Source organism: Hyaena hyaena, unplaced genomic scaffold, assembly GCF_003009895.1.
Source record: "Hyaena hyaena isolate Hyena2069 unplaced genomic scaffold, ASM300989v1 scaffold_297, whole genome shotgun sequence".
Classification (NCBI taxonomy): Eukaryota; Metazoa; Chordata; class Mammalia; order Carnivora; family Hyaenidae; genus Hyaena; species Hyaena hyaena.
Genome location: NW_024080929.1, coordinates 338,985 through 352,919, shown reverse-complemented (window position 1 = coordinate 352,919; position 13,935 = coordinate 338,985). Strand labels below are relative to the sequence as shown.

General features: G+C 42.8%; 1 protein-coding gene across 1 annotated transcript; it reads left to right on the top strand.

Moving 5' to 3' along the window:
- Positions 1 to 13,073: 13,073 nt before the first annotated feature.
- LOC120241983 (40S ribosomal protein S28-like) lies at positions 13,074 to 13,349 on the top strand. The gene has a single exon (XM_039247422.1). The coding sequence runs from the start codon at positions 13,074 to 13,076 to the stop codon at positions 13,347 to 13,349; it is 276 nt and encodes a 91-aa protein (XP_039103353.1).
- Positions 13,350 to 13,935: the final 586 nt, after the last annotated feature.

The window sequence follows — 13,935 nt, the reverse complement described above, 5'->3', positions numbered from 1 at the left end:
TGGTAAATGTTGGTATTGTTTAGCAGTCTTGAAAAAGGGAGTATCATATAAAGTGAATGGCCAGCAGTAGCTCCAGAATTTCTATATGGGCCTCTGCCCCTCCACCCGCCCCACCCCATACATATGTCTTTTACTATTTGTGTTCACATTCTGAATTTATGTGAGAAGGGGCTTGGTGAGGCTGGTGAAAATTAAAGGGTTTGCCTTGAAGGTGTATTTGTAGAGCAAGCAAGCACACTTTTTGAAACCTTATTTGGAGTAACTTGAGGGTGACTAATACCTTCTTCCCCAAGCCAAATGGCAGTGTCGCTGAGAATGGCTCATGGTCACCTAGTGAGTCTTGGTAAAAGATAGAAGTTTCCACTTCTCTGCTCCAATTGCTGGGTTACTGAAAACTTACTTCCATCATCCTTTCCAGACGCCTACTAATTTAGGAGAAGATGGAAACCCTTTGTTGGTGAGAAATCCCAATTAGAAAGATAAGAGTGAAGCCAGGAAAAGAAAGAGTAGGGGGGAAATGGGCAGGAGCCAAGAAGAAGAAAATCACACCCACACCAGAGTCAAGGCAAGGTTTGTAGTTCCCAGTAAGAAATGAAGAAAGCTGAAAACAGGAAGAAAGAGGTGAGGTGCAATCCAAAAAGCAATCAGCTCACTGACATTTTATTTGTTTTTACCTGGGGTGAGAGGGTGTGGGGAGGGGGTTTGGGCTCCCTCGCTGACCCAGCAGCTGCAGCTGCTATTAAGGGAGAGAGTGTTGGAGGAGGGGAAAAGGGGAGCAGAGCAGGGGGCCCAGCCTGTTCCTCGCTCCCAAAAGAGACCAAGAGAATCTGAAGGAAAGAACCTGAGACTGTGTGAAGCCCAAGAGACTGAGATATTTCCAAACCCTGCAGAAAAGGAAGCTGCTCTCCAAGGACACAGAATTTATCCCAGCCCAGACCTGAAGACCCAAAGGAGACCTCCCACCCCCACTGCCTTTAGTCTGCACTGTTCCCTTGGGCCATTTCAAGAGTGGATGAGGGCAATGAAGGTGCAAAGGGAATGAAGAGAAAGGCATAAACTATGCCAATAAAATATACAAAATTAACTGAAAACAAGACTTTTCTGGGATCTTTCCCTTGATCTTATAGCATCTGGTTTCATTTCTCGTCCCTGAAGAAAAAAAGAAAAGAAAAGGGGTGGGGGATTGGTGACCATAATACATATGTTTCCAATGGAGTTTTTTTTTTTAAACATACACAGGGCAGCTAGCTGGGAGCTGCAGCCCCTGAGATGGAGCTCTTGTTGCTGCCAAAGCCAATACCATCCTGTCAGGTGGGTATACGGGATTGAGTGGTCCTGAGTAAGTCATTTTGCACCCTGTCCCAGCTTCTACCTCACAGAACAAGCAGTGAGACCCCCAAAAGAAGCAACAGAAGAAACTATGATGAAAAGAACGAACTAACATATATATATATGTAAGAATCATAGAACTAACATATTCTAGAAGACTTCTTGTGTTTTACCTGCATTTTCTCCTCTAATTCCCACAAAACTCAGTGTGATTATCATCATTATTGTCCCATTTTATAGATGAGAAAACTGGGTTATACTGAGGTTGACTTGTTACAGTCAAACAGCCAATAGTTAGAGGGATTTGAACCCAGCTCTGACTGATCTAAGAGCTTTTAACTCCTAGATTATATAAGGTAAGATTTGGGGGATTGTCACTAAATTGCACACTTCATGGTTTCCATATTTTGTCTGGAGGAAATGTACAATCTGAATACAGTTTTTTTTTAAGTTTACTTATTTAAGTAATCTCCACACCCAACATGGGGCTCAAATTCACAACCCTGCAATCAAGGGTTGCACGCTCCCCTGACTGAGCCAGCCAGGCATCTGAATAGGGTGTTTTTAACCAACTCTTAGAGATGAGAACTAGAGTACTTCTCTCTGGAAAGTGGGAGTTGAGAGTGGGGCATTTGATTCCACAACCCAAATTCCAGAGTTATAACTGGAGCAAATGACACCCACCTGCCATCAGGCATTCTGGACTCAGTAATGTCAGCCTGAACTGGTCAAGGAATACTTCTGCTAAGTACTGAAGTCTTCAACCTCTCTGTAATTGTTTTCTAATCTATAAAATGGGGCAATAATAGTACTTGTCACATCAGGTTTTGTGAGAATTGGATGGAAAAAAAGTACATGTAAAGCTTCTAGAAAATGTTAGGGCTATTTTTATATGTCTCCTGTCACTCAAGAACATCATCCAGGAGTTACTTCCAACTGCACCTTCCTAAAATCTATATTTTATGGGGGAAGGGGCATATGCATTGGGTATAAAACAGTGGAAAGATCTCTGTCGCTAAGGATGAGATACCTAGGTTCTACTTCTAGCTTTGTTTCTCTCTAGCAGTATAACCATGGGCAAGTCACGTGCCTGTTGGTATATGGGGTCAATCATACTTGCCCAGTCTGCCTCATGGGGTCGTGGCCCAAAAAAGAGTGAGTAGTACAGATATAAAGTTCGATAGATGGTCTCATGGGCCATGTAATGACTATGCCTTGTAATATCAAAGATTGAAAAAGCAATCTGAGAAATTGAAGGTAGTATTTTAACAAAGTGGCATTACTGTTTATAATTGGTGTGTCACACTATTTTTTTTCAGAGACTACATTTCGTCTTTGTCCACACTGAACTGGAACAGACCCCACTTCACTTCCTAAATCTCAAACATATGTATGGGTGCCTGAGAGACGATATAATGATCAGAGGCAGTTAGTAGAGGCGAATGTGGTCAGCCAGGAAATCACCGAAGAGTAGAAAATACAACTCTCCTTTCTGGCTATGGCTTAGCAAGTAAGTATGAAAAGGGAGTCAGAGAAGTGGGAGACGAAAATAGATAAAGGAACAGAGAGGCAGGAGACAGAGCCAAGGCAAAGGGGAGGAAGGCAGGGTGAAGGACAAAGAGCTGAAGAACTCCAGATGGGAGTCTTGGGTTTTAACACATCCAGCAGATGCTTGACCCTGGAGCAGACATGGAAGGGTGTACAGATTTTAATTTCCTCTGTGAAAAAATACAAAATAAGCATTTGGCTCTATCGAAGATAGCTTGAGATTTCTTTAGTCATCAATGCTTGCCTGAGCACAGACACCAAAGGGTGTCTCTGCTTGTGAGCCGACTATACCCTTCCTCCAAGTCTTCCCCATTTCTGAAACTTTGGATTGCACAGAAATTACTGGAAGTACTGGGCATGGGAACAGAGAAGAAAAGAGGGATTCAGAACCAAGGTCAACTGGATGGGAAGGGGCTTTCTGGCCTCTACAATGGTTCCCTGAGTGGCCAACAATGCCAGTATAGTATAATCATTAGGGGTATGGGCACCAAGGTTGGCCAGACCCAGGCCCCAAATCCTGATTCTGCTACTTACCAGATGTGTGTGTCCTTCAACTAGTTGCTTCCACCATCTGTGCCTCAGTTTTCTCACGGATAATGTAAATATAATATCAGCTTCTGTCTTTTGCATTACTGTGAGGATGAAATGAGTTAGGGAAAGTAAAAGGCCTGGGACGGGGCCCACAACATAGTGATAGACCCTTAATAAATGGTTGACATTACTATAATAAGTTGGTCCCAAAAAAGGTGCCACCTGAGCCATATTTTGCAGAAATGTCTTGTCTCATTCAGAGTGATTACCAGAACTAGACTAGCCCATACCCTCCACGCTTTTTCAAATGCTTTTCTCAAAATGCTGAAAAGATTTTTCTTTTATCAATCTCTCTTCTGCCTTAGTGCCCTCTCCAGCTCTCTCACGCTCTCTTGTGCTCTCTGTTTCTTTCCCCACACCCCTCCTCCCCCGCCATCACCAAAGAAGCCCCAAGTGCTCCAACTAGATATAAAGATGGGGCCATACACAGGCCTCACTTCATTTGAAGCTGGGTAGACTTGTCCAAAAGGGATGACAATATTGCTTTTGTTTCTCAGATCCTAGAGTCTCCCACAGATCCTTAAGTGGACATTCCAGCGCCTCTTCAACCCACTCCTAGCTACTTCAGCCCAGGCTCTCAGGAATCCAACACTGCCACCTTTAAGGCCTCGCTCACAGTTCTGACACCTGCATCCTGGCCCCTATAGAAACTCTTTCCCTCTTCTCAATGTATGTGATGTTGAGAAAACCACAGGATGAATGGGGAAGGCATAATCATAATGTTAATGGGACTTTAGACATGCAAATGTATGTTCTGAGCATGGGGGAGCTGAACAAAGTGGATGTGAGAGGCAGGAATGGACAAGTGCCATCAGAGCCCCAGATGTGTGACGCTGGGAAGAGAGGGCTGAGAAATGATGAAAGGAAACATAAAGGGTTATTTAGAAAAATGGGACATTTGAAGGACTCAATGAGAGGTGTGTAAATGGACGGACAGCATGAGAAAGTAAGGGAAAGAAGTCTGAGTGTCTGCAAGGAACACAGATCAGAGAATTCTTAAAAGCCAGAGAGCAGGAGAGGAGGAGTCTGGGTAGGAAACTGCCTGAAGCTGGGGGCTTTGTGCTTAAAGAGCTCCAGGACAGGGGCACATGGGAGCCTTTCTGATCGGGCTGCCAGGTACAGTTAGAGCTGTTTCATCCTGGGACCAAAGGACCCACCTAGGAGTGAGCCCGGAAGAATCTTGTTTCCCACTGATGAGTGAAGCTAGCCAGTGAATCTGGACTTATCTTCCTATCCTTTGGGCCTTGCATTTCTTCCCACTGTAATAATGCATTTCAAACGGCTACCTAAAACTCCTGGCAAAGACCAGAAGAGACTAGAACATAGGGAGGGCCCAGTCTTGGATCCAGCTGACATCTGGATCCATGTCCCAGTAAACTGCTCTTCTCTAAATAGTGTTTTTCAGACTATTCTCTCAGAGAATGCTGTATCCTATGAAAAACAAACAAGCAAACAAAACAGCATTCTATTACTAAAAATGAAGTGAAGTGAAATGAAATGATGGTCCCTCCCCCCAAATTTTCTGAGAAAATGCAGTAAGCCAATGGATAGAGTGTGATCCCATAAATTATGCTGACATCCTGCTCCCGTGTGCTTATACTCGAATATAAAAGTTACAATCTGAATTTTATGCTTTGCATATTAATATTGCATGATATTGCACAATGCTGTGTCACTGAAACAGTGTTTAAAAGCTCTGGAATCAAGGATTGAGATCATAATCTTTATCCTGCGTGATGATGTTCTCCCTTTCATTTTTGCTCTATTCCAACTCATTCTCCACTCAGTGGCGACAATGATATTTTTCACATGTTAACCAGATCATGTCATTTCCCAGCTTTGACCCCTTTAGAGGCTTCACATCGCCTTTACACTAAAACACAGACCTCGACTATGACTCCCAAACCCTGCACGAGTTGGCTCCTGCCCACCTCTCCCACCTCATCTTGCCCCACTGTCCCCCTTGTTTGCAATGTCCCAGCTACACTGGCCTTTTCAGTTCCTCAAATAGGCCAAGCTGAAGTTCATTTTATTGCAGGTGTTCATGCTGTTCCCTCTGCATGGAACATCCTTTCTATCTGTGGTAGGCAGAATTTTTTCACCCCCTGGTGTCACACCCTTTGTTATGTGACATTACATGGCAAAAGGAATTATTCAAGTGTAATTATGATTACTGATAAACTGACCTTAAGGTTGTTGCTGTCTTGAAGCTGGAGGGGACCATGTGGAAAACACGAAAAGAAGAGCACAAAAGTGGATTCTTTCGCAGAGTCTCCACTAAGGAATGCAGTCCAACCTACACCTTGATTTTGGCTTTGGAAGACTCCGAGCAGAGAACCTAGCTGAGCCGCACTGTGCCCAGAGTACTGACCCACGGAAACTGAAACAATAAATCACGGTTGTTTTCATTAACTACGTTTGTAGTAGTTTCTTATAACAACAATAACGTACTAATACATCATCCTTCCCTTTCCATGGTTACCTCCTCCCCATCTTGGATCTCAGCTTAAATGTCACCATGTCCAAGGGTCCTATGCTGACCAGCCTACTCAAAAGGAGTCCCCTCTCCCCTTTCCCATTATTCTCCTTCTCAACCCCTGTTGTTTGCTTCCTTCATGGTCCTTATCATCTTTTTAGCTATCTTATTTATTTGACTTTTTAACATAAGCCCCACGATAAACACAGACTTTTGTTCAGTGCTATGGAACATAGAAGAATGAATTGCACAAAGTATTCAATAAATATTTGTGAAATGAATAAATGAATATCTATTAAGCAGTTACTTTGTGCCCAGCACTGTGTTCTGCACTTGACCTACCTTGTTTCACTGCAATTTGACAAGACCAACTCACGTTAAGCACTGTTATTTTTCCCATTTTATAAAGGGATGATGCTCAGAGTGATTACATACATTGTTCAAGATCACACAGCTATTAAATGGTATAGCCAGAATTCAAAGCCAGGTCTTTCTGGACTCTAAAGCCTATTTCTTTCACTGTGATACACTGACTCTCAAGTATTAACACAAAGGACTTACACTCTGGCCTAAAAAAAGAGCTTCACAATGAGTCAATTTTTAAAAAAAAAAAATGCACATATACACAGACACACTAAACTTTGCATACAGTTGCAGGGAATCCAGGGGCGCCTGAGTGGCTTAGTCTGTTGAGTGTCTGACTTCCACTCAGGTGATAATCTCACGGCTCATGGGTTTGAGCCGCTCATCGGGCTCTCTGCTATCAACACAGAGCCTGCTTTGAGCTCCTTTGTCTTCCTCTCTCTCTTCCCGCCTCCCCTGCTGTCTCTCTTTCAAAAATAAACATTAAAAATGTTTTCAATAAAATAAAATAAACTTCATAAAATAAAAATTAAGAAACAAAACAAAATAAAATAAAATAAAAATTGCAGGGAATTCAGAGAACCCATAGCTTCAGGTTAATTTATACACTACCTGCATCAAAGAGTATTCACAGTTTAATAGAGATGAGCTGAGTTGACCCGGATGCACCTCAGACACCCTTCTAGGTTTTAGATGGGCATTCCTGAAGATGGGGAAAGAACTCCAAGACTCAAAAACTTTAGGTGCCAATAGTAGGATGACCAGTATGGTGGCAGTTGATATTTTAAGAACAAGGCTCTGTGTAATATTCCCTATGATTGAGAAACCATGTAAATGCCCTACCAGTAAGACCTATAGGGACTATAGCAGTTCCTCTGGTGGAACCTAATATTCCAAGTATTTGTGAAGTCACCAGAGATTTGAGAACAGCCTAAAGCAAAGCAAGTAACAAAAGCTTAGGGCAGAGTTATGAACTGAGGTAGGTCAGTATTCCTAACCACCCAGCTCCTGTGGTTCAAGGTCTGGGAACTGTAACAGTTCCCCTTTCTTCAAAAGCTCCCACCCAGCCCTGGCTCTCAGGAGCTTTCCACTCCCCCTCCGAGCACTATTTCATCGAAACCAAGTAGTATTTATGGTCCCTCTCAGCTTTGTGTAACACTCGAAATTCCTTCCAGATAAACAACAGGATTGTGGCCAAGAAGGAGCCAAGAAAGAAGTGAGAGATAAGACCTCGAGGCTTGATTTATGAAGCTGAGTTTCTTGAAAGTTGCTCCTGTCCCAGTGGCCAGACGGCAGCTGGCAGAGTTGTCTCTCCCAGCTTCGTTGCCACTGTCCCAGCTCTACTTGTGCCTGCAGCCTCGGAATGCTGGTCTCTCTCTCCCTTATCTCCCATTCCCTTCCTCACAGTGAGTCATTATGACAGCCACAGACTCCCAGGCTGGGCTTCTTGTGTGCAGCTGAAAGTATCCTGCAACAGACAGTAAAGGGAGCAGAAGTGCAACCAGTTGACACGCAGCGCTGGCTCATTCTCCGCAGACATGGTCCACCCCAAAACCTGTGTTCTCTTAAGAGTCTGGACACTCTCCAGCTGAATCCCCCTTCACTTTCCTAAATGGCCTCTTCCCTCTCCATAGGCTTCCCTGGGGCTTCAGCTTCTAATTTGCAAGGGCATAACATAGTGGTTAAGAGTCCAGGCTCTGGAGCCACATTGTCTAGTTTCGTCTCCAGCTCTGCTACTGCTTGCTAGCTAAATTGTGTGACTTGTAGCCAGTTACCCAACCTCTCTGGGCCTCTTTGCTCATCAGGAGACCGGAGATCATAATGATAGCCTTGAATGCTTGGTTTTATAAAGATTCAACAAGTTAGTACAAGTAAAACACTTAGAACTTTGCCTGGTTCACGGTTAGCACTCAATGAACATTAACTATTATTTTTTACCTATTCTGGGAGGCAAGGGATTCTCTTGTGTATCCATAGCACAAGTAGATACCTTAACTGCTGCTTTCAATGCCATTACTCTGCACCACATCGAGTGATGTACGGTGGTCTTAACTAGGGACTATGTAATGCCCCACTATGATAATAATAACAGATATGACTTATTGAGCACTTACTATGTTTCAGAATCTGCCCTGTTAAACACTTATTTTTAATGTTTATTTATTTATTTTGAGAGAGAGAGAGAAAGAAAGAGAATCCCAATCATATTCCACACTGTCAGCACAGAGCTCAAGGCGGGGTCAAACTCATGAACTGAGAGATCACTACCTGAGCCAAAATCAAGAGTCAGACAGTTAACTGACTGAGCCACGCAGGCACCCTTAAATACTTACAAAATGCACTATTTTATTTAGTGGTTATAAGAAACCTAAGAGGTGGGTGCTATTGTTTTCTTCACCCATGCCATCAAGGCACAGAGATATTAACTATGTAGTGAAAAATCAAAGTGAGCTTTGCATAACGGGTAACTATCATGGGCTGAGGCAAATAAGAAAAGATCTATGGAGGAAATAGAAATTTGCTTTTGAATCACATACTAGAATTTGGCTAAGCAGAAGGAAACAGGAGGGGGAAACACAAGCAGAGGAAATCGTGGAAATGGAAGGTGCAAAGGAACCCTAGTGTGTGTGGAGTAAAGGGAATAGACAGACTGTCCTCACTGTTTCAGAGGTCAGTGACAGAGAAAGGTAGAAACTCAGGCTGATAGCATCATCCCTCCCACCTCTCAGACTGAACAACTGAGCCTTGTCACTAGAAGAGCACCACCCAGCACTCAGATCTATCAACAACCTTTTGCTCTGCTTCCTTACCCTGCCCACTTTAGATCATCATGCCTTCTAGATCATCACTCTGGGCTCCCCCCAAAATGACCATGTGGTATACTCTCAGTTTCCAAGGCCACAATTTCTCCTTCTCAGAACCCCACTGAGATTTGGCAAGGCACGTAGGCTGGGCTAGGAGAGTGAGGCTTGTGAGGTCTGAGCTAAAGTTGATCCATTCCCTACTTTAGGATCCCAAAGCAATTCAAATCCAAGCCAGAACCTTGCCAACCTCCCCCGCCCAGACCTGTCCTCATTTAAATTTATTGTTTCACTGCTGACCCTGACTGTTGGGTTTTGCTCCAGGTGAGGAGAGCCCTCTAAGAAAAACAAGATTTATTTTTGCTACAAAAGTTTATGAATCTCTCAGCCATGTCAGACCATTGATGGCATCTACTGCAGCATATGAAATCAGGAGAGAAGAGTTAAGGAGAGCCGGATTTGCAAGGAAAGATACAGCTGGGAACAATTTTTCCAGACTAGAAAGGGTTAATGACAGCAAAGTGTTTTGTTGCAAGCAAAATACCAATGGAAAAAAAGCCTCTCCCCTCCCTAGCTTCCTTCTTCCCTTTCTCCCTCTCTCCCTCCCTTCCTCCCTTCCTTCTCCTTGTGCCTGTGGCCTCCGGCACAGGGCACAGCCTCCCTCCCTTTTACCTTCCTCCCTTCCTTCCTTCCTTCCTTCCTTCCTTCCTTCCTTCCTTCCTTCCTTCCTTCCTTCCTTCCTTCCTTCCCTCCTTTCACCTTCAAAAATGAAGACATTGCAAACAGGAAGAAAAGAATGTCCACCTTCCCATCACCCTCTTCCTGCACGCCCCCGACACACACTTGACAGTCGGAGGTCCACGCGCTTTGAGTGATGAATCCCATCTTGACAGGAATGAGAGGCCAGGCAGAATGTGAGAATTCTATCTTCTCCCTTGAGCCTGAAATGCATGCCCAGATGTTGCCATGGCAACTCACTAGTAATCAGGCTCCCATCCGCACAAGCATGATGGTTCTCTAGTGACCACCCAGTTCTATAGCTTTTATGTTTGTTTCCCCTTTTCTGGACATCAATAACGTGCTGGAGTCTTAGCAGATCACAGGCTAGTCTGGGAAACAATTGTACCACCAGTAAATACAAAAGGAAGAAGAGTAGGTTAAAACTGGTCTGTAAGGTGGAAGACAGTTTTATTTGAAGCTCTCTATCAGTGGGCTATGCAACTTAGAAAGATGCTTTATCGGGGTGCCTGGGTGGCTCAGTTGGTTAAGCATCCGACTTTGGCTCAGGTCATGATCTCATGGTTCATGGGTTCAAGCCTTGTGTCGGGCTCTGTGCTGACAGCTAGCTTGGAGCCTGGAGCCTGTTTTGGATTCTGCATCTCCCTCTCTCTGACCCTCCCCTGCTCATGCCGTTTTTCTCTCTCTCGGAAATAAATAAAAAAAAGAAAGGAATATGCTTTATCTCTCATGTCCTCTTATTCCCTTTCTAGTATATAAGAGGGGTGGACTACCCGATTTCCAAAAACTTTCTCTACCCAAAATGATTCTTTGCATATCTTTCGCATACACAGAAATGTCAGTGGTAATTGTTTCTAGAGCATCAGCTGGGGTCCTAATAATTGAAAAGAGAAGCTATTTAATGAAAAGCCCATGAAGGGAGAGAGGAAAAGGGAATAAATGGGGGTTGGAGGTGGCTGGGAGTAGGAGACAAGCTGTAACTTCATACCCTCCAGTTGCTGGGAAACCACTCAGGGTCAGATATAAGTGAGAAATGAAGCCACCATTCACTCTTCTGGCATTTGTACCTTCTGGGTACTTGGTCTCCTAAATCCCTAGATTACAGGAGCTCGTTCTCACCTTCTTGCCTCTATGAGACCACGTTCCCCATCTGAACTCCTTATCAGCTCTACCAACCAAATTCAACATGAGTGTCGGGTCTAGTGTAAGTCTCATCACCTCCATGCAAGTTTTCCGTAGCTCTCACAGGCTACAGGGATCACTCATCCTACCAAATGTGTATGACTTTCAGGATGTGCACCTCCTAATTCTTATCATAGACTGCTCTCCTGTTTTAGCTACTTTTGTTTGTTTTAGATGTATTTCTTTTCAAAATTTAGTTACTTTCATATCAACTTTAAATATGGAGAGATACAGGGGCACCTGGGGGGCTCAGTTGGTTAAGCGTCTGACTTTTCATTTCGGCTCAGGTCTTGATTTCAAGATTTGTGAGTTCAAGCCCCACACAAGGCTCTGCTCTGACTCTGATTCTTTCTCTCCCTCTCTCTCTCTGCCCTTCTCATGTTCTCATGCTCTCCCTCTGTCAAAATAAATAAATAAACCCTAAAAAACAAAAATAAATATGTAAACATACAAAGAAGGAAACAAATTGAGCAAAAATTTCCCCCTCCTAACTGCACTGGCGTTTATATATATATATATATACATATACATATATATACATATATATACATATATATATACATATATATATGGGAATATAAATATAATATATAGCAATATAAATAATTGCTTCCCTTTATATATATATATATATATATATATAAACACATATAAAGGTTAGAAAATTCAAACTGTGAAGGCACCAAATGAAAACCAAAAGCCTTTCCCTGCCATCCCTAATCTCTTTCTCAAAGATCACTCTAAAATATTTCATGTAGTATCATCCATAAAAGAAAAGAAGGTAACATATACTAACATACATATGTGTATCTATATTACAGGGCATAATTGCTTATCCTAAACCCTTGAGGGCAGAAATATGTTGAATTCAGCATTTTTTAAGATTTTTGCATGGTGATATAGTGCCTTTAACATTTAGCATGTCACTCCCTCAGCAGGGTTGGGGACAACAGGGACATAAATTAGACATGTTCACATTACAATTTATGGAGCAAAGTGAAAAATCACACTACTTGGAATAAATGAAGACCACAAATAGCCACATGTCAGTAAACACCAGGTTTTCCCCCAAATGAATCTAAGCCAAATTTGGGAGAAAAATATTCTGTTTTCAAAGCTTTGGGGATTAAGGAAAAGTAGATAAGGGATTGTTTTCTCTCTCTCTCTGTCTCTCTCTGTCTCTTTTTGTCTCTCTCTCTGTCTCTGTCTCTCTCTCTGTCTCTCTCTGTCTCTCTGTCTCTCTCTGTCTCTCTGTCTCTCTGTCTCTCTCTCTCTCTCTCACACACACACACACACACACACACACACACACAGGGGATACTATACCCACGGCTCTACTCTTGCTTCCCTTTCTTCTGAAACACATATATTACAGATATTTTTGTATCAACCCCAAAAGTTCTAACTTATTCTTTCCAATGTTATCCCCCAACATTTAAGTGTATGACGGCACCAATATTTATTTACTTATTTATTTATTGAGTCCCCTACTGGTGAGCCTTTGGGTAATTCCCAGGTTTTTCGTTGTGGTGTTTGTTAGTTGTGTCCATGTGGTTTGTTTTGTTTTCCTACTACAAAATTGCAGGGAATGTCCTTCATACTTCCTGGTGAACTTTAGCAAGTGTACCTGTAAGGGAAATTCTTACCAACAGAATTTGGTAATGTTTGATGTGTTTGGGTCTTGTCTTTTTGGATAGACACTAAGCTCCAAAGAACACAGTTTGTATCTTTAGATTCTTTGTATCCACCTCAGGCATTTGGCATACAGTAAGTGGTAGTAAATGTTTGTTAAATGACTACAAATAAGGAAGATAATGAAAAATGTGAAGGTAATGAATACACTAGTGAAGATCCTCATATAGATCTTAAAATCAGTACCACAAATTTTGTCGACTTTGTAGACACAAATATGTAGCAAGAACTTACCATTTGACACTATAGTTCCAGCGCTAGCTAAATTTTCCCTACAGAAATCATTTTAAATGTAGAAATTTAGGAATTAAAACATCAGCTGGGCTCTGTCCAACTGCCATGGAGCCGTCTTCATGGACACCAGCCATATGCAACCCATCAGGCTGGCCAGGGTCACCAAGGTGCTGGGCAGGACCAGCTTGCAGGGACAGTGGATGGAGTTCATGGATGACACGAGCTGCAACATGAAACGCCCCGTGCGCAAGGGCGACATGTTTACCTTTTTGGAGTCAGAGCGAGAAGCTCTGAGGTTGAGCTCACCTTGTGTCTGGGTCCTGGATATCTGGGTGGACCATTTGGCTCATAGGGATGATCTGCGATTATTAATAAAGCATTCATGCTGCATGTAATATATATATATTATATTACAAATATATATATATATCACTACAAATAGTATATGTATGTAGTACTTTTACACACACACACACACACACACACACACACATATATATATAGCAAAACCTTTGAGAATGCCCAAATGCTCAACAATGCTGGAGTGTAGTATGCATGTTTGCAAAACTTTATGATATGGAGAACATTTTAAGATCAAGTGGGGCAGGGAGTAAGCTAAAAATAATATATACAATTCTTAACTATGTAGAGGTGGTTTAAAGGCACTGGGAGAAAAGAGGAACAAAGCATGAACAATGGCTGCATCTAGGTGGAGAAAGGTAGGGAATGGGGATTCCCCAGGTGGCTCAGTTGGTTAAGTGTCCAACTTCAGCTCAGGTCAAAATTTTGAGGTTCGTGGGTTTGAGCCCTGCTTCAGGCTCTGTGCTGACAGCTCAGAGCCTGGAGCCTGCTTCAGATTCTGTGTCTCCCTCTCTCTCTGCCCCACACCCAGTCCTGCTCCCTCTCTCTCTCTCTCTCTCTCTCTCTCTCTCTCTCTCTCTCTCTCTCTCTCTCTTTCTCTCTCTCTCAAAAATAAATAAA